General features: G+C 42.4%; 1 protein-coding gene across 2 annotated transcripts in view; it reads right to left on the bottom strand.

Annotated features, from left to right (window-relative positions):
- Positions 1-13298, bottom strand: part of LOC111949391 (CD166 antigen homolog A) — a 75563-nt gene extending 62265 nt beyond the window's left edge. For both annotated transcript variants that reach the window (XM_023966515.2, XM_023966517.2), the window contains exon 1: positions 13027-13298. In XM_023966515.2, coding sequence (XP_023822283.1) covers positions 13027-13078 — 52 coding nt within the window. In that variant the 5' untranslated portion in view covers positions 13079-13298. The remainder of the gene's footprint in view (positions 1-13026) is intronic.
- Between the last annotated feature and the right edge of the window lie 13591 nt (positions 13299-26889).

The raw sequence follows: 26889 nt of genomic DNA, 5'->3' as shown, positions 1-26889 counted from the left end.
CCCTACAACACATAAACTAATATGACTAGTCAATTGTTATGCATTTTCCATTGTGAGAATCTCTTATTGCTTAACCCGGAGGATTTAAATGAATCACTATCATTACATTAGGAAAAGCGATATCCTCTCCTCGCTGTATCTACTACAGGTGAGAAGGCAAACAAATTCATAATGGATTATGGCACCTCCATTACTCAAAATGAAACACCTGGAAGTTTATTTGACAATTCCTTTGCTCTCATATACTGGGCTGGCACTTCGAATAATGCAGCATTTACTTGACACGGAACTATGCAGCTGAATTTATTTGTGATTCCTTAGAAAACATTATTCCTTCTCTCTAACATGAAAGGTTTTTCTAAAGCAAAAGACTCCATTATTGTAGAGCAGATTCTAGTGTTTCATTGAAGATTCCTGTGCTCCATCTTAAACTGTCTCGAAAGATGAGCGGGAAAATGTCACAGTTTAACACGGTGTTTCCCAAACTCGGTGCTGGGGACCCAAGGGTTCTGATCAAATTATCAAAGCTTGATGATTAGTTGATTATTTATATCAGCTGTGTAGTGCTAACGCAAAAACCAAAACGTGCACCCATTGGGGTCCCGAGTACCAAGTTTGGGAAACCCTGGTTTAACAGCTCCGATGGGAGTTAAAGTACTTTTTAGAATTCTCTGCAGGAACATGGGGCTACTTGACCTCTCAAGATGGGTCCCATTAGACAATTAGGTTCTCCATATAATTAGTGCACAAGAGGTTCTTTGCCTACCCACTAATGTCTGACTGTAAGAGCCGACGCCGGACAGGAGAAGCAGGTACGGGGAGTCAGACATTTATTCGGGAACAGACATAGAACAAGACAGGAACAGCGTCAGCACACGGGTAACACGGATATATGACAAACAATGCAGCAGCGGGGAACAGAGCTGGGGAACTGACAAATATAGGGGAGGTAATAAACAGGTGATTGAGTGAGTCCAGGTGAGTCTAATATCGCTGAAGCACGTGATGAGGGAAGGCAGGTGTGCGTAAAGGATGGTGGCAGGAGTGCGTAATGCAGGCCAGGGTGGAAGAGCGGGAGCAGGTGTGACACTGACAATGGAAGTGTTAGAATACAACTACTGCACAGTAGCAACTAGCTAATCAAACCCAGTTTTACATGGCATTCATCATCAACGGCGTCCATACAGTGACACATTTGCAAGAGCATAATTTTACTTCCCTGAATGTGAAGTGGTTCAACATCTAAGATAATAGGGCTGGTGTGAAGAATTCAGAGTATTTAGAGTTCATTCTAAAACTACACTGTACTGTATGTACCTTCTATATAAACAGTAAATTGCAGTTCGCGCTCACAGGGTAGTTTTATGAGTATCCCGCCCTTAAGACCAGAATCAACCAGTGACTGACCAGTGAATATATCTAGTTCTCAACCTCACCAGAAACCTTTTAAAGTACTTTTTATCATTTGGTAAAAGGAAGAATTCAGCTTTCTGTTTAGAATCTATAAAATATTCCCTAAAATGTATTGTTACAAATGATCACAAAGGCCTTGGTGCTGGCTTTTTCATGTACCCATCAGGTGAAGGAACTCCATACATCCAAGGCTAATACAAGGCTTTGAATTCCAGGCAGCGAGAGCTCCACAGCCAGATAAGTTTCAGCATAAAAAACACTCTTTTACAAAGCCCTTTACCACCTGGGATTTACAGCCAGGAATCCAACGCATGAGAGGAAGCATGCATTTGAAACTTCCTGAGCAAGACGTTTAAGACCAAAAAGAATGCTTCAAAGCAACTAAGGAAGAGTACACTCTGCACTCTTGACATGTGAATGTGCTGTATTTTTACCAGTTTACATACCCTGGCATGCAAAAATGGCAGGCGTTTATTCTCCAGAAAGCAGAGATATGCAGTGACTGCATGTCTGTCCCTTGTTGAAAGTTAGGGACTCTGGGATTGAATGACAACTCCTGCAAGTTCATCTGAAGCAGCATGTAATCATAGATAGCTCCGGGCACCACAGTGTGCCGCCATCTCAGAAGGATAGATGAGGGACATCAGCAGTGCTAGAATGAGGGACTACTGAGGTCAAATGCAGACATAAAACACTTCTGTTTGGATCCCTGGGGCAGGATTCTTCATGGAGCAACACTAAATATGACACTGTCTTTTCATGGCTGAAAATTGCAAAATAACGTTGGAATGAATAGAGACCAGTCACTACTGACGTTACTGACCAAACAGAAAGCGGTTTAAAAGTGAATGGGAAAGGGAAAATTGCATGACATTTTATTGCCCACCGCTTCGAATTTCTGCTTTATCTTTAGGACAATGCCATTGTCATCACAATAGACCACTCTGGACTAAAGAGCGAGTAAAAAATGGGTGTGGTAGAATAGTACCATCCGTTTCAGCCCTGACCCCATGTAAATAGGTGGCAATATAATCACTTTATAGGGAGTGTAAATCTTGGCAGTTTACCCATTGACCTTTAGTGGGTCAGGTTAAGTTCCTGGTGCTTGGGGCTCCCCTGCCTCTTAATAGGCTCTCAATAATGGGACACACTGTTTTTGCTTTGTCTCTTTTCAGAAAACATCAGGCAATGTGAGGAAAAGAAGAAGAAGAGAAATGATCTTCTATGAGTTCTGAGAACTCACGTGTCAAAAAGAGCGGGTCCTTGGGGAACCATGTGTGACTACCAATCCAGCTAATGGTATAGCTAATGAACTATTCTAATTAAATCACACCTAGTAAAAAGCTTACGGCTTTCCAATGGAATATTTCAACTAAGATCATTGTGTCATTCGGATGAGCCATGTCATTAGCTTTTCATATGGACCAGAGCTACTTTCCCCCAGTAGGCTTGGCTTGCCTTGCGCATATGAGGTGGGCGAACAGGGGGAAGATCCTCAATGCCCTCCCAGAGGGGTGTGTGCTGTTCCATCTTCATGACAAAGAGAGGAGTTGGCAGGAGAAGTCACCATCATACCATGTATTTGTTTCAAAAGAAACTTGCTTCACAATACCGTCGGGGGGAGTCCGCAGGAAACTAGAGAAAGCAGGAGGGATAGTGTGAATAACAAAAGCGAGAAACAACCTCACATTTTTGTCCCAAAACAGGGGCAGAGCTGATTCCAGTGCGCTGTAGGCTTTCACCAAAACCAAAGATACACTCATGCATTTCAATGGGTGCATTTCGGCATAAGGGACCAGGGAGAGAGTGCTGTTGCAGTCATCTCACTCCTGTTGTTAAGGCTTTCTCAAAAATGTAGTCACTCCCTTCATATAACAAATAAAGCATTTTTTTGTGTGTGAATAGCAGAAGTGCTATGATGAAGAAAGATTGCTGTGAGAAAATGGGGAGTGAAATAGATAGAGACTCTAAGGCTGGCATCTTCATTCAAAGAAATACCAGGGTGTTCTGTGCCTTTCTACAAAATTGTAACATTTTGGCTTTCACGCAGGAATGTGTGACTGGAAATGTAATCTATATGTAAAACATGTCCTATATCCTAAGCTGTCTAATGAAAACCCACCCAGGCCTTTATTACCTGTCTAACCAGTGACAATACAAACCGAGTTGTGAGTTTTCTGGATAAGGGGGTTTAAGGGGAAATCTCAATCGTGACTGTTGAAACAGAACGTATCTCCCACTCTCTAAAATTGGGACGAGCCAATCACACTAGCTAGCGTAATTGAGACTCCTTTGGCTGTTTTACTGATACCCTCGTGTGTAAAACTGTCACAGGCAGACAAAATACTTTTTTCACCGGTGAGTCATTGCTTGAGACTGATTACATTGGCCACACAAGCCCTTTCATTTTCTCTAAGCAAAGCTGTACATCTTATCGCTGTGTGTGTCCAGTCTGTAAATACTCTCTTTTACATTGCGGAAATACACTGTTTTCTGGGCTGGCTTACATGTTCTCATTGCTGCCTGACTACAGCTCTGTAGGGCGGAAACATTTTACATCTACGTCAGTGAATCCTGAGCTCTTAACAGAAAGTACCAATACTTTTCCCTAAACTAAGTGAATACTGAGAATTGAACATTACAGGGGAGAAATCAGAGATTGAACCAGAGTGAATAAATCTAGTATGCTAGACGTGTGCATATCACAGCCTATTCTCACTCAGGTACACTCTTAGAAAAAAAGGTGCTATCTAGAACCTAAAAGGGTTCTTTGGCTGTCCCCTTAGGAGAACCCTTTGAAGAACCCATTTTTGTTCTGGGTAGAACCCTTTTGGGTTCAATGTAGAACCCCTCTACATGGAACCCAAAAGGGTTCTACCCAGAACCAAAACGGGTTGTCATATGGGGACAGACGATTTGGCCCGCGGGCCGCCAGTTGGGGAACCCTGCCCTATTGGCTAGCTCACCCTCATCCACTGCATTTGGGTAAAAGGATAGGTTCTATCTTTGACCCACCCCTTTTCTCGAGAGGCCTCAAAGTGGATTAAAACGAAATGAGTCTCTGTGACCCTAATCTGAATTAAATGAAAAAGACGCAGAGCCACAATAGTGCAATTGCTTTACTAGAATGAATATGTCCTCCCTCTCCCAGATTGCCAAAAGCGAGAAGACCCTTATCGAAATATACAAGTTATTTTATTTTTCCCCCCAGAACATGAATGATACTTTGGGAAGACTGAGAAAAGCATGTGATACCCTCAGAGAATGAAACCATTTAAACTCTAACACATTGCTCATGGCAATTTCCTAAGACATACATAAAATGTCAGTTCAAACACAACATTGACGGTCCCGCATTGCCTTTGAAGGAAATTAAGAGCTACCAGTGTGAGTTGAGAATTTGTAAAGCTGGATAAAAGGGGTATGTTTATTGGGTATGATGTGTGATTGAGGCCCTTTTCAATAATTCATATCTAAATGAGGGGTAGGAAATGAATTCAGAAAAGGCGTGAAAGACACTCATAGGAATAAGTCTATAGTCTTGTATACCAAAACTGGCGATACTGTAATGCAAGGCACAAATAACTAACTAAAAACATCCATATTTTCAGTATCATGACATTTCTCACATCATATCATGATCTGCAGATTGAAGGCCTGTAAATTTAAGGTTAATGTACAAATGATGATGTCATCATGAGTGACATCCTCTATGTTCAGAGCTAAGAAGAGTGACATTTTCCTCATGGTTAATAGCACATTATTTCTATTCTAATATGTCACCGCCCTGTAATACTGTCATAAAACATGTAATTAGCATATCACTGTAGGACATCTAGTTAATAATTATATTACATTTGTATTATCTGATATCACTGTCTTGCACCACCCGCATACAATTTCCTTTGTAAATAGAATCTGGATCATAAACATCTACGATTAAGGATGAATAGATTAATGTTATTGTGCTTTCCATCTATGAAACAAAATGTTGCATGAAGGGTCACATTGCATAAGGAGTCAATGGGAGATAGAACAACCGCCTCTAAACAAGACGTGAAATGCACAGTCATACAAATAAACAGGCACAAAATCACAAGTGCAAACTGAGAATACAGATCACCCAAGTCTTCCTCTGCACCAGTCATCTGAACACTTATCTATAATGTCATGACAAAAACTGGTTGCGGAGAGTGAGAAAGTGGATGAATACATTTCAAGTGTGGTCCCCACGAGAACAGGGGCCGGATTAGTCCTTTAGCAAGCTTGACGAGTAATACCAGGTGTGACACTGAATGGTGTCTATTCCATGGGGGGTTGGGGGGGGGGGGGGGTGGAAAGCAGGGAACAAAATAACAAATGCATCTATACAGACTATTTGTTCTAAAAGACATTCAGGGCCCTGTTTTTCAGCACTATCTGGTCTAGGCCGAGGGTCACAGCTCTCAGTGTTTGAGCCGGAGGAACTGCTTTTAACAACCTGAACAGGAGTTGTTTTTTCTAGCATCTGTTTCCCTCTAAAACAACAGAATCAGAATCACCAAGTACATTTACACATACTCAGAATGTGACTTGGTGATATGGTGCTGCTAGTGATAGACAACACTTAGAGACAGAATACAGACAGAGGAATTTAAACAAAGTTTACCTACATTATATACAACTAGGTAGAGTGAGCATAACACTATAAGAGAATGAGCAGTGGGTAAACAAATATACAAATAATATTTATAGTATCAGAATGAATATAAACTACATGACCAAAAGTATGCTCGTTGAACAATTCTCATTCCAAAATCATGGGCATTAATATGGAGTTGGTCCCCCCTTTGCTGCTATAACAGCCTCCACTCTTCTGGGAAGGCTTTCCACTAGATGTTGGAACATTGCTGCGGGGACTTGCTATCATTCAGCCACAAGAGCGTTAGTGAGATTGGGCACTGATGTTGGGTGATTAGGCCTGGCTTGCAGTCAGCGTTCCAATTCTTCATTAAGGTGTTCGATGGGTTTGAGGTCAGCGCTCTGTGCAGGCCGTCAAGTTCATCCAGACCGATCTCGACAAACCATTTCTGTATGGACTTTGCTTCGTGCACGAGGGCATTGTCATGCTGAAACAGGAAAGGGCCTTCCCCAAACTGTTGCCACAAAGTTGGAAGCACAGAATCATCTAGAATGTAATTGTATGCTGTAGCGTTAAAATTTCTCTTCACTGGAATTAAGGAGCCTGACCCATGAAAAACAGCCCCAGACCATTATTCCTCCTACACCAAATTTTACAGTTGGCACTATGCATTAGGGCAGGTAGCATTCTCCTGGCATCCGCCAAACCCAGATTTGTCCGTCGGACTGCCAGATGGTGAAGCGTGATTCATCACTCCAGAGAATGCGTTTCCACTGCTCAAGAGTCCAGTAGCGGCAAGCTTTACACCACTCCAGCCGACGCTTCGCATTGTGCATGGTGATCTTAGGCTTGTGTGCGGCTGCTCAGCCATGGAAACCCATTTCACAAAGCTCCCGACGAACAGCTATTGTGCTGACGTTGCTTCCAGAGGCAGTTTGTAACTCGGTAGTGAGTATTGCAACCGAGGACAGAYGACTTTTAAGTGCTACGTTTCAGCACTCAGCGGTCCTGTTCTGTGAGATTGTGTGGCCTACCACTTCGCGGCTGAGCTGTTGTTGCTCCTAGACATTTCCACTTCACAATAACAGCACTTACAGTTAACCGGGGCAGCTCTAGCAAGGCAGAAATTTGACCAACTGACTTGTTGGAAAGGTGGCATCCTATGACAGTGCCACATTGAAAGTCACTGAGCTCTTCAGTAAGGCCATTCTACTGCCAATGTTTGTCTAAGGAGATGGCTGTGTGCTCAATTTTATACACCTGTCAGACACGGATGTGGCTGAAACAGCCAAATCCACTAATTTGAAGGGGTGTCCACATACTTTTGTATATATAGTATACAGTTAAAGTCAGAAGTTTACATACACTTAGGTTGGAGTTATTAAAACTAATTTTTCAACCACTCCACAAATTTCTTGTTAACAAACTATAGTTTTGGCAAGTCGGTTAGGACATCTACTTTGTGCATGACACAAGTTTTTATTTATTTATTTTTATTTCACCTTTATTTAACCAGGTAGGCTAGTTGAGAACAAGTTCTCATTTACAACTGCGACCTGGCCAAGATAAAGCAAAGCATTTTTATTTAATTAATTTTTCTAAAAATTGTTTACAGACAGATTATTTCACTTATAATTCACTGTATCACAATTCCAGTGGGTCAGAGGTTTACATACACTAAGTTGACTGTGCCTTTAAACAGCTTGGAAAATTCCAGAAAATGCTGTCATGGCTTTAGAAGCTTCTGATTGATGCTAATTGACATAATTTGAGTCAATTGGAGGTGTACCTGTGGATGTATTTCAAGGCCTACCTTCAAACTCATTGCCTCTTTGCTTGACATCATGACACATCATGACATCATGACATCATGACACCTAAACAAAAAAAAAAAAATTGGAGACCTCCACAATTCTGTCTCATCCTTGGGAGCAATTTCCAAACGGCTGAAGGTACCACGGTCATCTGTACAAACAATAGTACGCAAGTATAAACACCTTCGGACCACGCAGACGTCATACCGCTCAGGAAGGGGACGCGTTCTGTCTCCTAGAGATAAATGTACTTTGGTGAGAAAAGTGCAAAATTAAAGGACGTTGTGAAGATGCTGGAGGAAACAGGTACAAAAGTATCTATATCCACAGTAAAAACGAGTCCTATATCGACATAACCTGAAAGTCCACTCAGCAAGGAAGAAGCCATTGCTCCAAAACCGCCATAAAAAGCAAGACTCCGGTTTGCAACTTCAATTGGGGACAAAGATTGTACTTTTTGGAGAAATGTCCTCTGGTCTGATGAAACAAAAAGTGAACTGTTTGGCCATAATGACCATCGTTATGTTTRGAGGAAAAAGGGGGAGGCTTGCAAGCCRAAGAACACCATCCCAACCGTGAAGCACGGGGGTGGCAGCATCATGTTGTGGGGGTGCTTTGCTGCAGGAGGGACTGGTGCACTTCACAAAATAGATGGCATCATGAGGAAAGAAAAATTATGTGGATATGTTGAAGCAACATCAAGACATCAGTCAGGAAGTTAAAGCTTGGTTGCAAATTGGTCTTCCAAATGGACAATGACCCCAAGCACACTTCCAAAGTTATGGAAAAATGGCTTAAAAGTCAAGGTATTGGAGTGGCCATCACAAAGCACTGACCTCAATCCCATAAAAAATTTGAGGAACTGAAAAAGCGTGTGCGAGCAAGGAGGCCTACAAACCTGACTCAGTTACACCAGCTCTGTCAGGAGGAATCGGCCAAAATTCACCCAACTTATTGTGGGAAGCTTGTGGAAGGCTACCCAAAACGTTTGACCCAAGTTAAACAATTTAAAGGCAATGCTACCAAATACTAATTGAGTATATGTAAACTTCTGACCCACTGAGAATGTGATGATAGAAATAAAAGCTGAAATAAATTATTCTCTACTATTATTCTGACATTTCACATTCTTAAAATAAAGTGGTGATCTTAACTGACCTAAGACAGGGAATTTTTACTAGGATTAAATGTCAGGAATTGTGAAAACTGAGTTTAAATGTATTTGGCTAAGGTGTATGTAAACGTCCGACTTCAACTGTATCTAAATGCAGTAATAGTGCAGTTATTCTGTGTACCATTCAAAGATACAGTAGCTGTTTGCTGTGTGCAGCATAGAGTGCATAGTCCTTTAGTTTCTATGGGCCAGATGGCCGGTTGGTGAGGGACACAGCCCAGGGAAAGAAACTGTTCAGGTGGTAGGAGGCTTTGGTCATGATTGACCTGAACCGCCTGCCAGAGGATAATTTTTGGAATAAAAGATCAACAGTGTATCTAATTACTGACTGATGGTGTCTATTCTGAAAACTACCTTCACAAACAGAGCACTTAGTTTAAAACCTACAATTCAACATTTACAATGAGGCATGTAGTGATAGATGAAACGGGATTCTGTGATTTGACGAAGATAGATAACTAGAGGGTTGCCTAGTGATTCTTAAAATGACACGGCATATGAAGGTGTAATGAGTAACCAGCACATTGAAAAGTTATCATCAATCCTCCATAGAACAAGCAAACAGACACATGGTTTCCCCATTTATGGAGGACGGCCTGTCTGCCAGCATCATGTTTACTCATCAAATGTTGGTGTGGAGGGCTATAAACCAAATTAAAACCAGGGGCAAATGGCAACGGAGCTACAACATTTAAGTCATTTAAGTCACAACACACAGTCCAACTAGAAAAACTGTCAACACGTGACATGCTATTATCTTAGGGGATGCTCTTTTTTCCACCCAGTTCAAATAAAAACAACTGAGAGTGGGTGACAGTGACAAGTGAGGCACACTGTAATTTACAATGACAGGCATGTCATGTAACAGTGTCAKACAGAGGAGGACCTAAGTCAGATCACCCACCTCCCTTCCCAACCTGGTCTCAGAGCATTTCGTATTATTCTGTACGTTATTCCGAGACACTCCATTAGTACGATATGTTATGTATGGTATGGTTACATAAGACACATAGTTACTTAAGACTAAAACAAAATGAGGGTGGTTGGTTGGGCGTATAACGCCAACGTCTAGCTACCCAGAGGTTGCGAGATCAAATCTCATCACGGACAACTTTAGAATTATAGCAAATTAGCAACTTTTCATCTACTTACTACTTTTTAGCTACTTTACAACTACTTCGCATCTTAGCTAACTGTTCCCCTAACCTTTACAGTTTTAGCTAACCCTTCCCCTAACCTTAACCCTTTAACTTCTTTGGGATAGGGGGCAGCATTTTCACGTTTGGATGAAAAGCGTGCCCAGAGTAAACTGCATGCTACTCAGTCCCAGTTGCTAATATATGCATATTATTAGTAGATTTGGATGGAAAACACTATGAAGTTTCTAAAACTGTTTGAATGATGTCTGTGAGTATAACAGAACTCATATGACGGATGAAAACCTGAGAAAACTCCAACCAGGAAGTGGGAAATCTGAGGTTTGTAGTTTTTCAACTCTTGGCCTATCGAATACACAGTGTCTATGGGGTCATATTGCACTTCCTAAGGCTTCCACTAGATGTCAACAGTCTTTAGAACCTTGTTTGATGCTTCTACTGTGAAGTGGGGGCGAATGAGAGGGGATTGAGTAAGGTCTCTCTCAGAGTGGCATGAGCTGACCATGCGCGTTCATGTGAGAGTTAGCTTGAGTTCCATTGCATTTCTGAAGACAAAGGAATTCTCCGGTTGGAACATTATTGAAGATTTATGTTAAAAACATCCTAAAGATTGATTCTATAATTCGTTTGATATGTTTCTACGGACTGTAACGGAACTTTTTGACTTTTCGTCTGCACCTAGTGATCGCGCGCCATGAATTTGGATTACTGGGCTAAACGCRCGAACAAAAAGGAGGTATTTGGACATAAAGATGAACTTTATCGAACAAATCAAACATTTATTGTGGAACTTGGATTCCTGGGAGTGCATTCTGATGAAGATCATCAAAGGTAAGTGAATATTTATAATGTTATTTCTGACTTCTGTTGACTCCAACATGGCGGATATCTGTTTGGCTTGATTTGTTGTCTGAGCGCCGTACTCAGATTATTGCATGGTTTGCTTTTTCCATAAAGTTTTTTTGAAATCTGACACAGCGGTTGCATTAAGGAGAAGTATATCTTTAATTCTGTGAATAACACTTGTATGTTTTATCAATGTTTATTATGAGTATTTCTGTAAATTGATGTGGCTCTGTGCAAATTCACGTGATGTTTTGGAGGCTAAGCCAAATGTAAACTGAGGTTTTTGAATATAAATATGAACTTGATCGAACAAAACATACATGTATTGTGTAACATGTTGTCCCGGGAGTGTCATCTGATGAAGAATATCAAAGGTTAGTGATTAATTTTATCTCTATTTCTGCTTTTTGTGACTCCTCTCTTTGGTTGGAAAATGGCTGTATGCTTTCTGTGACTAGTTGCTGACCTAACATAATGATATGTTCTGCTTTCGCCGAAAATCCTTTTTGAAATTGGACACTGTGGTTGGATTAACGAGAAGTCTATCTTTAAAATGGTGTCTAATACTTGTATGTTTGAGAAATTTGAATTATGAGATTTCTGTTGATTGAATTTGGCACCCTGCAATTTCATTGGCTGTTGGCGAACCCCATTCCCAGACAGGTTAACCTAACTCCTAATCCAAACCCTAACCTTAACCCTAACCCTTAGCCTAGCTAACGAAATGGGTGATGGACATACACAAATTAATACATACCATACGAAACGTAACATATCATACTAAATGCAGTGTCTCGGATTTACATACAAAATATTCCGAAATGCTCTGAGACCAGGTTTCCCTTCCCTCTCCCGATGGACTATTCAGAGCTCCACTGCAGTTTAGTTAAATGTTGAGACTGAATGTTTAAACACATGGTGTGTACCTGTTGGCTTGGAAAAAGTATTTATTTAAAGAAATGTACAGAACGTAAAACAGCCAAATTTCAATATTTTTCCTCATCTAATGTAGTTACCCCCCTCCCCCAACACACAGCACTCTCATTCCTATAATACCCCATCATCCCTGCCCCCAGTTCCTAGAACTGACTCACCACGAAATCACCCCATAACACCACCCCACCCATCTCCAGCATTCATTCAATTGAACCCATTCAGCATGACAAAAACACTGAAATTATTAACTCTTAGGGGCTTCAAATAATTTCAGCTACTATTTGGTCAATAGACTGTATAATATACAAGGGATGGGGCCCCATGAAGGAACACAACACATATCCATCATGTTAATGTTGAAAAGGGTGTGTGGAATAACATCTTACTATGAGATATGTCAGATAGCAGGTTATCTGACTGCAACTCGGTTATGCACCAAATCAGGTCCACATTTCAAATAGTAATTCACTCACATTCCTAATTTGGAAGGCATATATTCAATTATTTAAGCAGTACATAATAATTTATCAAGTGTTGCATTAGACAGCGGATGCAAGGCGCGCCTGCCTCGTGGGGAAACACTGGTAAGTGTGCGCTTTGAGTGCATAATGCACATGTTTGGGGGTGAACGTTGCCACACAAGTTTACCACACAAATTATTGTGAAAACTCGGTTTACTGTTGTAAGTATTGTAATAAACGAGAGGACAGCTCTCCCAAATTGAGAGCACATCACTATCACCTGGCGAAACCTATTCTACACTCACACGAAGTGTGGCCAGAGGCTGTACACCCTTATGCACACAGTAGTTATGCTTTGCGCAATAATGGTTAAAAAATAACCCTCTAACCATGACTATAACTAACTACAACTKTGTCTTCACAAACCTCCGTGGAAATCAATATTGCCAATCGAATAACAAGCATTTTCACTTTAGATGTATCGTCTACATACTCATAATCCCCATGTAGTTCCCATTAAGTTTTTATTAAAAATGTTGATAAAATGTAACAGTTTTCTTTTAAACAATGTAAAATATGATGCATGTTAGGCTACATACAGTACCTTGGTAGACAAGCGCGACGAGGAGGGTACACAGACAGCTGGAAAAGTGCATCCTGGCAAATGTCAGATATCCTTGTTCTGCTGTTCCTAAAGTTTGATAATATGTTCGTTGATATCGATCAGTTAACTTCCTTCCGTAAACGTCAGGGTTAAATACTGAGATATTCACTAACTGTGTTCAGTTACAGTTGTATAACATCTGCTCTGACGCTTGGCTTGGCTAACAGGTAAAATGCGGGAGCGCGTCGAGTGAGCGACGACGGGAAGCTCTGTAGGGTAGGATTTTACAGCAACTCCGCCCAGGATCTACCACTGTCTTGTGGACCCCACTCCGCACTGCATTACACACACACACACACACACACACACACACACACACACACACACACACACAGTAACTAAAGGTCGCTAGTTCGAATCCCCGAGGCGACAATGTGAACAAATCTGTCGATGTGCCATTGAGCAAGGCACTTAACCCTAATTGCTCCAGGGTCGCCGTTGATAATGGCAGACCCTGGCCGTGGCCCCACTCTCCGAGGGTCTCAGGAAGAGTGGGATATGCAAAAAAAAAAACTATTTCGAAATAGGACAAATATAAGCACACACACACACAACTGCCAAAATAACCCACTGGGCACAGACGTCATTTCAACTTCTAGTTTGATTTACAGTACCAGTCAAAAGTTTGGACACACCTACTCATTCAAGGGTTTTCCTTTATTTTTACTATTTTCTACATCRTAGAATAATAGTGAAGACATCAAAACTATGAAATAACACATAAAGAATCATGTCGTTACCAAAAAAGTTTTGAACAAATCCAAATATTTTTTATATTTGAGATTCTTCTAAGTAGCCACCCTTGGCCTTGATGACAGCTTTGCACACTCTTGGCATTCTCCCAACCAGCTTCATGAGGTAGTCACCTGTAATGCATTTCAATTAACAGGTGTGCCTTGTTAAAAGTTCATTTGTGGAATTTCTTTCCTTCTTAATGCATTTGAGCCATTCAGTTGTGTTGTGACAAGGTAGGGTTGGTATACAGAAGATAGCCATATTTGGTAAAAGACCAAGTCCATATTATGGCAAGAACAACTCAAATCAGCAAAGAGAAACAACAGTCAATCATTACTTTAAATAAAATAAAATAAAATAAAATGTTATTAGTCACATGCGCCGAATACAACAGTTGTAGACCTTACAGTGAAATGCTTACTTACGAGCCCCAAACCAACAGTGCAGTTTCAAAAAATGCGGATAAGAATAAAATATAAAAATTAAAATAAGTAATTAAAGAGCAGCAGTAAAAAATATCAATATATGCAGGGGGGTGCCGGTACAGAGTCAATGTGCAGGGGCACCGGTTAGTTGAGGTAGTACGTACATGTAGGTAGAGTTAATTAAAGTGACTATGCATAGATGACAACAGAGAGTGGCAGTGGTGTGGAGAGGGAAGGGGGGGAGGCAATGCAAATAGTCTGGATAGCCATTTGACTAGATGTTCAGGAGCCTTATGGCTTGGGGGTAGAAGCTGTTTAGAAGCCTCTTGGACCTAGACTTGGCGCTCCGGTACCACTTGCCGTGTGGTAGCAGAAAGAACAGTCTATGACTAAGGTGGCTGGAGTCTTTGACAATTTTTAGGGCCTTCCTCTGACACCACCTGGTATAGAGGTCCTGGATGGCAGGAAGCTTGGTCCCATTGATGTACTGGGCTGTTCGCACTACCCTCTGTAGTGCCTTGAGGTTGGAGGCTGAGCAGTTGCCATACCAGGCAGTGATGCAACCAGTCAGGATGTTCTCGATGGTGCAGCTGTAGAACCTTTTGAGGATCTGAGGACCCATGCAAAATCTTTTCAGTCTCCTGAGGGGGAATAGGTTTTGTTGTGCCCTCTTCACGACTGTCTTGGTGTGCTTGGACCATGTTAGTTTGTTGGTGGACACCATGTGGACACCAAGGAACTTGAAGCTCTCAACCAGCTCCGCTGCAGCCCCGTCGATGAGAATGGGTTGTGCTCGTTCCTCTTTTTCCTGTAGTCCACAATCATCTCCTTTGTCTTGATCACGTTGAGGGAGAGGTTGTTGTTCTTGCACCACACGGCCAGGTCACTGACCTCCTCCCTATAGACTGTCTCGTTGTTGTCGGTGATCAGGCCTACAACTGTTGTGTCATCGGCAAATATAATGATAGTGTTGGAGTCGTGCCTGGCCGTGCAGTCATGAGTAAACAGGGAGTACAGGAGGGTACTGAGCACGCACCTCTCAGGGGCCCCTATGTTGAGGATCAGCGTGGCGGATGTGTTGTTAGCTACCCTTACCACCTGGGGACGGCCTGTCAGGAAGTCTAGGATCCAGTTGCAGAGGGAGGTGTTTAGTCCCAGGGTACTTAGCTTATTGATGAGCTTTGAGGGCACTATGGTGTTGAACACTGAGCTGTAGTCAATGAATAGCATTCTCACATAGGTGTTCCTTTTGTCCAGGTGGGAAAGGGCAGTGTAAAGTTTAATAGAGATTGCATCATCTGTGGATCTGTTGGGGCGGTATGCAAATTGGAGTGGGTATAGGGTTTCTGTGATAATGGTGTTGATGTGAGCCATGACCAGCCTTTCAAAGCACTTCATGGCTACAGACGTGAGCGCTACGGGTCGGTAGTCATTTAGGCAGGTTACCTTAGTGTTCTTGGGCACAGGCACTATGGTGATCTCCTTAAAACATGTTGGTATTACAAACTCGGACAGGGAGAGGTTGAAAATGCCAGTGAAGACACTTGCTAGCTGGTCAGCGCATGCTCGAAGTACACATCCTGGTAATCCGTCTGGCCCTGAGGCCTTGTGAATGTTGACCTGTCTAAATTGTCTTACTCACATTGGCTGTGGAGAGCGTGATCACACAGTCTTCCAGTACAGCTGGTGCTCTCATGCATGTTTCAGTGTTACTTGCCTCGAAGCGAGCATAGAAGTAGTTTAGCTCGTCCGGTAGGCTCGTGTCACTGGGCAGCTCTCGGCTGTGCTTCCCTTTGTAGTCTGTAATGGTTTGCAGGCCCTGCCACATCTGACGAGCGTCAGAGCCACTGTAGTACGACTCGATTTTAGTCCTCAATTGACGCTTTGCCTGTTTGATGGATCGTCGGAGGGCATAGCGGGAGTTCTTATAAGCTTCCGGGTTAGAATCCCGCTCCTTGAAAGCGGCAGCTCTACCCTTTAGCGCAGTGCGGATGCTGCCTGTAATCCATGGCTTCTGGTTGGGGTATGTACGCACGGTCACTGTGGGGAAAACGTCATCGATGCACTTATTTATGAAGCCAATGACAGATGTGGTGTACTCCTCAATGCCACTGGAGGAATCCCGGAACATATTCCAGTCTGTGCTAGCAAAACAGTCCTGTAGCTTAGCATCTGCTTCATCTGACCACTTTTTTATTGATATAGTCACTGGTGCTTCCTGCTTTAATTTTTGCTTGTAAGCTGGAATCAGGAGGATGGAATTATGGTCAGATTTGCCAAATGGAGGGCGAGGGAGAGCTTTGTATGCATCTCCATGTGTGGAGTGTAGGTGGTCCAGAGTTATTTCCCTCTGGTTGCACATTTATCATGCTGATAGAAATTTGGTAAAACTGATTTAAGTTTCCCTGCATTAAAGTCCCCGACCACTAGGAGCGCCGCCTCTGGGTGAGCGTTTTCTTGTTTGCTTTTGGCAGAATACAGCTCATTCAATGCTATCTTAGTGCAAGCCTCTGACTGCGGTGGTATGTAAACAGCTACAAAGAATACAGATGAAAACTCTCTCGGTAGGTAGTGTGGTCTACAGCTTATCATGAGAAACTCTAACTCAGGCGGGCAATAGCTTGAGACTTCCTTAGATATCGTACACCAGCTGTTGTTTACAAAAATACATAGACCGCCGCCCCTTGTCTTACCAGACGCCGCTGTTCTATCCTGCCTGTACATTGTATAACCAGCCAGCTGTATGTTGATATTGTCGTCGTTCAGCCACGACTCTGTGAAGCATAAGATGTTACAGTTTTTAATGTCCCGTTGGTAGTTTAATCTTCCCAGTAACTCGTCCATTGTATTGTCCAAAGATTGCATGTTTGCTAGAAGAATTGCTGGAAGTGGGGATTTATTCGATCGCCTCCGACTTCTCAGAAGGCAGCCCGCCCCCTGGCCTCTCTTTCTCTGCTTCCTCTTCATGCAGATTACTAGGGTCGGGGCCTGTTCCCGAGGGAGTCATATATCTTCTGCCTCGGGCTCGTCAGAGTCGTGAAAGAAGAAAAAGGATTCTGCTAGTCAATGGTGAGTAATTGCAGTCCTGAGGTCGAGAAGTTATTTTCGGTCATAAGAGACGGTAGCGGCAACATTATGTACAAAATGAGTAAAAAAAGAAGTTACAAACAACGCAGATTAACGAACAAAAAAACACAATCGGTTGGGGGCACGTAAAACATCTGCCTTCTGCTTACATGAAGATTAGTCAATACGGAACATTTCAAGTGCAGTCGCAAAAACCATCAAGTGCGATGATGAAACTGGCTCTCATGAGGACCGCAACAGGAAAGGAAGACCCAGAGTTACCTCTGCTGCAGAGGATAAGTTCATTAGAGTTACCAGCCTCAGAATGCAGACCAAATAAATGCTTCACAGAGTTCAGGTAACAGACACTTCTTAACATCAACTGTTCAGAGGAGACTGCATGAATCAGGCCTTCATGGTCGAATTGCTGCAAAGAAACCACTACTAAAGGACACCAATAAGAAGAATAGACTTGCTTGGGCCAAGACAGATGAGCAAATGGACTCTAGACCAGTGGAAATCTGTCCTTTGGTTTGATGAGTCCAAATTTGCGATTTTTGGTTCCAACCGCCATGTCTTTGTGAGACGTAGAGTAGGTGAACGGATGATCTCTGCATGTGTGGTTCCCACCGTGAAGCATGGAGGAGGTGTGGGGGTGCTTTGCTGGTGACACTGTCTGTGATGTATTTAGAATTCAAGGCACACTTAACCAGCATGGCTACCACAGCATTCTGCAGTGATACGCCATCCCATCTGGTTTGCGCATCTTGGGACTATCATGTGTTTTTCGACAGGAAAATTACCCAAAACACACCTCCAGACTGTGTAAGGACTATTTGACCAAGAAGGAGAGTGATGGTGCTGCATCAGATGACCTGGCCTCCACAATCACCCAGCCTCAACCCAATTGAGATGGTTTGGGATGAGTTGGACCGCAGGGTGAAGGAAAAGCAGCCAACAAGTGCTCAGCATATGTGGGAACTCCTTCAAGACTGTTGGAAAAGCATTCCTTGTGAAGCTGGTTGAGAGAATGCCAACAGTGGGCAAAGCTGTCATCAAGGTAATAGTAGCTACTTTGAAAAATATCAAATCCTTTTTTGGTTACTACATGATTCCATAGGTGTTATTTCATAGTTTTGATGTCTTCACTATTATTCTACAATGTAGAAAATAGTTCAAATAAAGAAAAACCCTTGAATGAGTAGGTGTGTCCAAACCTTTGACTGGTACTGTACATTTGATTGAGTTGTCAACAAACATGAAAAAAAAATGTCACCATGTTCATTGGATTTAGTTGGGTGAAAATATTTTTTATTTTCCTTACCAATGATGGCAGAGAGAGAGACAGTAGGTGTTCAAACTAGTGCCTCACTAACATCCTGATTAGAGGCTCAGAATTGTCCAACGTCAGGTGTTAAACTTTAATCCTGTGTTGAATAAAATGAGGACAAAGGTTGGAGAGGATGTGAGCTGTCAGTACTTGTGTTTGGGTAGGTAGTACTATACAGTTAACACTCCTACTAGCCTCAGACTTTGTCGCTGCTGGCTTTACCTGTTGTGGTTGATATACATTTCAAGGCTGAGGTGTGCTGCTGCTGCAGTTAACTGAGATGGCAGTGTTTTTTGGATGGTTTCTATTACTCAGAGTTTATTTCTGTTRAATGTCATATCTTACCTTGAAGCCTCTACCAGTGACATCACCAGAGCATCAACTTCATGAGGTTGTTCTCTGATCCGATGAGCAGAGCATCTTTTCTAATGCTGCTTAGACATGCAGAGGTGTTGGAGGCAGAACATGTGAGGGGAGTTGAGCGGTTGGAAGTCCTGCTCATCGCTTCAGCGCTCCATGTGCTTTCCTACTGCTCCGCTAAAAACCGCTCCGGCTCACAGCTACAACAAAAAAACTCTGCTCCAAATTCGCTCCGTTCATTAAAATCACAATTTAACCAACACCCATCTATTTTTGCAAGATAACGTGAACCTACCAATTGGTTTTTAAGTATTGAAACCAAACCATATGGATTTGAATAAAAAGTATTTGAATAAACATGAAAAGGTGAATGTAAGAATTGAACATCATTTCAAATAGGCACATGTCATATTAAACAGCATATACACATTCTAAATAGGTCAGGAGCCAGGCAGGGAGCCTAAGAAGGAACGAAAATGAATTATTTAGGAAGGCTATATTATTTCAATTATTTCAAGGCTATAGCCTACAAAGAAATACATTGTGAAGCATTTGCGAGTGCAACACACTAGGCTGGCAGGGACATAAAGCTCTCAGCATTTAAACCACATTTTGCTGTATTCAGTCATTATAGTCTATAAATTGTGCATATAGGCTGTGACTTAATTAGAATTAAATACAAATTAAACGAAAAATGACTTAATCAAATGAAAAGCTCCTTGAACGTGGAAATATGCCAGGCCTATTGGGCAAAAATCAAGTATGGCCTATTGAATAGGTAATAGAACGACAATGAACGAAACTTTAAAGAGATCTGATTTTTAGATTATAAATACTTTGCCACAGTGATACACTTAGTTATCTACCCACCTCGTTCACTTCTTTTAGCATGTGCATGTAGCATGCTTTTGGGATATGTGCCTTTTCAGATTCCACAATTATTCTTTAGTTGTGGACACTAAATCACCGCATTCCCTCTCTTCCTCTTGGTCCTCATCTTTGTAAATTACTTTAATTTAGCATCTGTGTGTTTTATCAGTTTCTTTATGAAAATATTTAGCGACTTCCATGACAGTAGCTAAAGCAAGGGGCWATAGCAGCACACAAGTAGACTACAAATGCAAGCTGTAAGGGCATGCCCTGAACTCTTGAAGTGAGCGCTACTTGGAGAGAAATTGTAGCGGGCGAGAAGACCGATGGTCCAGCCTTTGGGAATCTCGCTCCACGCTCCAGTCAAATTGGGCACGCTCGGCTCACAAACTCTGGTTGGAGCTATAATCAGAAGTGAGTGAGATTATGGAGTTTGCATTTGACAAAACCAGACATTGTGAACTCTCACTGTGCTGTTAACTAAGTGGCTATGCTTGAGTAAAAAGCCGATTTGTGGGGGTGAAAATATATCTTGCTGGGGAAGGATTTCAAGTAATATAGTTTTGTAAGGATGTATTGAGTGCGCTGGTGGTGAAAAACGAAATGCAATATTCTGTGAGAGTGATATGCCTGACTGCACAGGAAGAAACATTTAAATATTTATTTTCTTCTGCACGGATGAGAATTATTGGGTCTGAATGGCGACAATGCCTTAGACTTCGGCATTCAATTACCAAAGAAAAACAGGTTGGTATAATTGGCACTTGAGCTGGGATCTCAGGAGACCCATAGGTTAGCTAGGTAGATAAGGCTAAAGCAAGTAACTCCAAGACTGAACGTCTGAAGGAATGGTTGGCCAACATAAATAGTTGAGATAGTTGAACAGGAACATTTAAAACTTTATCTCTAAGAGTCTCGAACTCCACATACTGTACACGATTGCAAGATAATACAGCATTCTTTTTGTGTTATAGATTACGAATGACATATTATGCAAATCCTAGCAAATGTAGCTTTGTTAGTTGTAAAAGGTACACACAAAATAGTACAATACTAAATCAATCAAATGTATTTATAAAGCCCATTTTACATCATCAGTTGTCACAAAGTGCTTATACAGATAAGTTACTCAGCCTAAAACCCCTAAGAGCAAGCAATTCAGATGTAGAAGCAGGAAAAATGACTAGAGAAAATGTATTCTTGTTTAGGAGGGAAAGAATGATGGTGAATACACAGTCATATTTAGTATTCACTGGAAAGCAATTGATATCCACAGAGTTGAATAATAAGGTTTCACAGAGAATAATTAATTACAGTATATGTCATATGTCATATATATAATGTCATATCAAGGCCACTGTACCGGTGTGCACATCTTTTATTTGATGAAAGAGAATGTTCTCACTTTGATATCTTTTGAGACATCTTGTGACATTGCCCTTGCTATCAGGGTGAATACAAAGAACCATGCGTTGCTATGGATTTGTAGAATAAAGCTAGTTATATCTAGGGGCAGTACACATACCTACACAGTGAATCTTTCATGGGTTGAAATCATTACATTACTGATAAGTTTTTATTACTTATTTCAGGGATCTAAGTGACTGTAACATAATGATATATTGATTACCTAAGTGTGTTTTATCATCTCTTGCTCTGAATACGCTATATAAGGCATTGAGCAGGACTTTCAGCAGAGTGACATTGTGCATTAATTACACCATTATAGCCTAGATACTAATCATGTTTCTGTCTCTGTGCTCTGTTGTGGAGAAGCAGCATGTATGATATGACACAGGCAGTGGCGATTTTAGCATGTAAATCTTGGTGGTGCAAAAAAAATATATATGTGGGATGCATGCCAGTAAAGTCACTACACAACACAACACTAAACAATACATAAATTGCACTATAACGGTGACAAACGGTGCCCACAAAGTTTTAGGGCCTACTTAAAGCTGTCCCAACAGCAGAGTCGCAACAGCAGTCCCGACACCTTACCACTGCTACATCTGGCTATCAGCGGAGCCTTGTCTGGCAGCGAAACAGTTTATTCAGCCTCATTTACTGCCTGTTAAAAAAACATAGCTGATATGGCTGACTTGCTTAAACAAATGTGGTTTCTACTGACAATTGAGATGTACAAACTCAAATAAAATAAAAATATGTATTTATTTATTTGTCACATACACATGGTTAGCAGATGTTAATGTGAGTGTAGCGAAATGCTTGTGCTTCTAGTTCCGACCATGCAGTATTATCTAACAAGTAATCTAACCTAACAATTTCACAACAACTACCTCATACACACAAGTGTAAAGGAATGAATAAGAATATGTACATAAAAATATATGAATGAGTGATGGCCGAACTTGTCACGCCCTGGCCTTAGTATTCTTTGTTTTCTTAATTATTTTGGTTAGGTCAGGGTGTGACATGGGGAATGTATGTGGTTTTTGTAGTGTCTAGGGTGGTTGTAAGGTTTAGGGGGTTTATTAGAGTAGTTGGGTTTATGTTTAGTATAGTAGTCTAGCTGTGTCTATGGTTGAGTGTAGGTATCTAGGAAAGTCTATGGTTGCCTGAATTGGGTCTCAATTAGAGACAGCTGGTTATTGTTGTCTCTGATTGGGAGCCATATTTAAGGCAACCATAGGCTTTAGCTGGTTGTGGGGAATTGTCTATGTTGAACGTTTGTAGCCTGTGTGTGTGCGTGCACTACGTTTATAGCTTCACGGTCGTTTGTTGTTTTTGTATAGTTTGTAATAGTGTTTCGTTTCATGTTCATCTTCGTAGTAAAATAAAAGAAGATGGCTTATTTTCCACATGCTGCGTTTTGGTCCGTCTCTCCTCCACACGATCGTGACAGAACTGTCACGCCCTGAGCATAGAGAGCTTTTTATTCTCCATGTTGGTTAGGTCGGGGTGTGACTAGGGTGGGTCATCTAGGTGATTTATATTTCTATGTTGGCCTGGTATGGTTCCCAATCAGAGGCAGCTGTTTATCGTTGTCTTTGATTGGGGATCATATTTAGGCAGCCATTTCCGCTTTGTGCTTTGTGGGATCTTGACTATGTATAGTTGCCTGTGAGCACTATAGCAGCTTCACGTTTCGTTTTGCATTTATTGTTTTCTTTGAGTTTCACTTCAAAATAAAGAGGATGGAACCATTCTACGCTGCATCTTGGTCCACTCATTATAACGAGCGTGACACGAACGGCATAGGCAAGATGCAGTAGATGGTATAGAGTACAGTATATACATATGAGATGAGTAATGTAGGGTATGTACATATTATATAAAGTGGCTAGTGATACATTTATTACATCAGGATGGCAAGATGCAGTAGATGGTATAGAGTACAGTATATACATATGAGATGAGTAATGTAGGGTATGTAAACATTATATAAAGTGGCTAGTGATACATTTATTACATCAATTATTAAAGTGGCTGAAGTTAAGTCAGTATGTTGGGAGCAGCCACTCAATGTTAGTGAAGGCTGTTTAACAGTCTGATGGCCTTGAGATAGAAGCTGTTTTTCAGTCTCTCGGTCCCCGCTTTGATGCACCTGTACTGACCTCGCCTTCTGGATGATAGCGGGGTGAACAGGCAGTGGCTCGGGTGGTTGTTGTCCTTGATGCTCTTTATGGCTTTCCTGTGACATCGGGTGGTGTAGGTGTCCTGGAGGGCAGGTAGTTTGCCCCCGGTGATGTGTTGTGCAGACCTCACCACCCTCTGGAGAGCCTTACGGTTGTGGGCGGAGCAGTTGCCGAACCAGGCGGTGATACAGCCCGACAGGATGCTCTYGATTGTGCAAATCCTTTTACAGGATGCTCTCTGTAAAAGTTTGTGTGTCTTTGGTGACAAGCCGAATTTCTTCAGCCTCCTGAGGTTGAAGAGGCGCTGCTGCGCCTTCTTCACCACGCTGTCTGTGTGGGTGGACCATTTCAGTTTGTCCGTGATGTGTACGCCGAGGAACTTAAAACTTTCCACCCTCTCCACTACTGTCCCATCGATGTGGAAAGGGGGCTGCTCCCAATGCTGTTTCCTGAAGTCCACGATCATCTCCTTTGTTTTGTTGACATTGAGTGTGAGGTTATTTTCCTGACACCACACTACGAGGGCCCTCACCTCCTCCCTGTAGGCCGTCGTCGTCGTTGTTGGTAATCAAGCCTACCACTGTAGTGTCGTCTGCAAACTTGATAATTGAGTTGGAGGCGTGCATGGCCACGCTGTCATGGGTGAACAGGGAGTACAGGAGAGGGCTGAGAACGCACCTTTGTGGGGCCCCAGTGTTGAGGATCAGCGGGGTGGAGATGTTGTTACCTACCCTCACCACCTTGGGGTGGCCCGTCAGGATGTCCAGGACCCAGTTGCACAGGGCGGGGTTGAGACACAGGGTCTCTAGCTTAATGACGAGTTTGGAGGGTACTTTGTTGTTAAATGCTGAGCTGTAGTCGATCAACAGCATTCTTACATAGGTATTCCTCTTGTCCAGAAGGATTAGGGCAGTGTGCAGTGTGATTGCAATTGCGTCGTCTGTGGACCTATTAGTGCGGTAAGCAAATTGGAGTGGGTCTAGGGTGTCAGGTAAGGTGGAGGTGATATGGTCCTTGACTAGTCTCTCAAAGCACTTCATGATGACGGAAGTGAGTGCTACCGGGCGGAAGTCATTTAGCTCAGTTACCTTAGCTTTCTTGGGAACAGGAACAATGGTGGCCCTCTTGAAGTATGTGGGGACAGCAAACTGGGATAGACCAGCCAGCTGGTCTGCGCATGCTCTGAGGACGAGGCTGGGGATGCCGTCTGGGCCTGCAGCCTTGCGACGGTTAACGCGTTTAACTATTTTACACACGTTGACAGCAGTGAAGGAGAGCCCGCAGGTTTTGGTAGCGGGCCGTGTCAGTGGCACTGTATTGTCCTCATAGCGAGCAAAGAAGTTGTTTAGTTTGTCTGGGAGCAAGACATCGTGGTCTGCGAGGGAGCTGGTTTTTCTTTTGTAATCCGTGATTGACTATAGACGCTGCCACATACCTCTCTTGTCTGAGCCGTTGAATTGCGACTCTGCTTTGTCTCTATACTGACGCTTAGCTTGTTTAATTGCCTTGCGGAGGGAATAGCTACACTGTTTGTATTCGGTCATGTTTCCGATCACCTTGCCCTGATTAAAAGCAGTGGTTTGCGCTTTCAGTTTTGCGCGAATGCTGCCATCAATCCACGGTTTCTGGTTGCGGAATGTTTTAATAGACGCTGTGCGTACAACATCACCGATGGACTTGCTAATAAACTCGCACACTGAATCAGCGTATTCATCAATGTTGTTGTTCGACGCTATGCGGAACATATCCCAGTCCACAAGTTCGAAGCAATCTTGAAGCGTGGAATCCGATTGGTCGGACCAGCGTTGAACAGACCTGAGCATGGGATGCTTCCTGTTTTAGTTTCTGTCTATAGGCTGGGAGCAACAAAATGGAGTCGTGGTCAGCTTTTCCGAAAGGAGGGCGGGGGAGGGCCTTATATGCATYGCGGAAGTTAGAGTAACAATGATCCAGGGTTTTGCCAGCCCGGGTCGCGCAATTGATATGCTGATAAAATCTAGGGAGCCTTGTTTTCAGATTAGCCTTGTTAAAATCCCCAGCTACGATAAATGCAGCCTCAGGATATGTGGTTTCCAGTTTACATAGAGTCAAATGAAGTTCGTTCAGGGCCGTCGATGTGTCTGCTTGGGGGGGAATATACACGACTGTGATTGTGATCGAAGAGAATTCTCTTGGTAGATAATGCGGTCGGCATTTGATTGTGAGGAATTCTAAGTCAGGTGAACAAAAGGACTTGAGTTCCTGTATGTTGTTATGGTCACACCACGTCTCGTTAATTATAAGGCATACACCCCTGCCTTTCTTCTTACCAGAGAGATGCTTGTTTCTGTTGGCGTGATGTGTGAAGAAACCAGGTGGCTGTATCGACTCCGATAGCGTGTCTCGAGTGAGCCATGTTTCCGTGAAACAAAGAACGTTACAGTCTCTGATGTCTCTCTGGAAGGCAACCCTTGCTCGGATTTTGTCTACCTTGTTTTCATGAGACTGGACATTGGCGATTAGTATGCTCGGGAGCGGTGCGTGATGTGCCCGTCTACGGAGCCTGACCAGAAGACCGCTCCGTCTGCCCCTTCTGCGGAGCTGTATGTAATAAAACCTAAGAATTCCTGGGGTAACAATGTAAGACAACAATGTAAGAAATAACACATAAAAAAAAAAAATACTGCATAGTTTCCTAGGAACGCGAAGCTAGGCGGCCATCTCTGTCAGCGCCGGATGTAGTTAACTATGGCATAAGGGATCGAAAAGCGGATAGAGGCAATCCGTAATTTCGATTTAGTCAATATAACTATTTGTTGAGCACTTTTGAAATGTACAGCGACAGAATTCAGAACATGGGCCGTTCTTACAGTGTTCTCCCTGTACACCAAGTCAGAACCGTAGGATAAATAAAGGGAGCAAATAAGCAGACAATGAAGCTCTTAAAATATTCAAGGATACATTTCTCAAAAACAGGTTATAGGCTACATGTGCACCACCAAGTCAGAACAGTAGGCGAAATTAAGAGGTGAAAATTGACTAAATTATTAGGGTGAGGCACATGGGCTACTAACAGCTTACTACACAACTGTAATGAGTGCGCTGAGAGTCGGGAAGCAAGTTCAGGGAGTGAGGGTGTCACGCCCTGGCCATAGAGAGGCTTTTATTCTCTATTTTGGTTAGGCCAGGGTGTGACTAGGGTGGGCATTCTAGTTTCTTTATTTCTATGTTTTCTATTTCTTTGTGTTTGGCCGGGTGTGGTTCTCAATCAGAGGCAGCTGTCTATCGTTGTCTCTGATTGAGAATCATACTTAGGTAGCCTTTTTCCCACCTGTGTTTGTGGGTAGTTGTTTTCTGTATAGTTGTAGTTACCTTATAGAATTATTTGTTTTTCTCTTTGTTATTTTTGTTTCAGTGTTCAGTTTATTAAAATATCATG

The sequence above is a fragment of the Salvelinus sp. IW2-2015 genome, linkage group LG22, assembly GCF_002910315.2.
Source record: "Salvelinus sp. IW2-2015 linkage group LG22, ASM291031v2, whole genome shotgun sequence".
Taxonomy (NCBI): domain Eukaryota; kingdom Metazoa; phylum Chordata; class Actinopteri; order Salmoniformes; family Salmonidae; genus Salvelinus; species Salvelinus sp. IW2-2015.
This window is presented reverse-complemented; position numbering and strand designations above follow the sequence as displayed.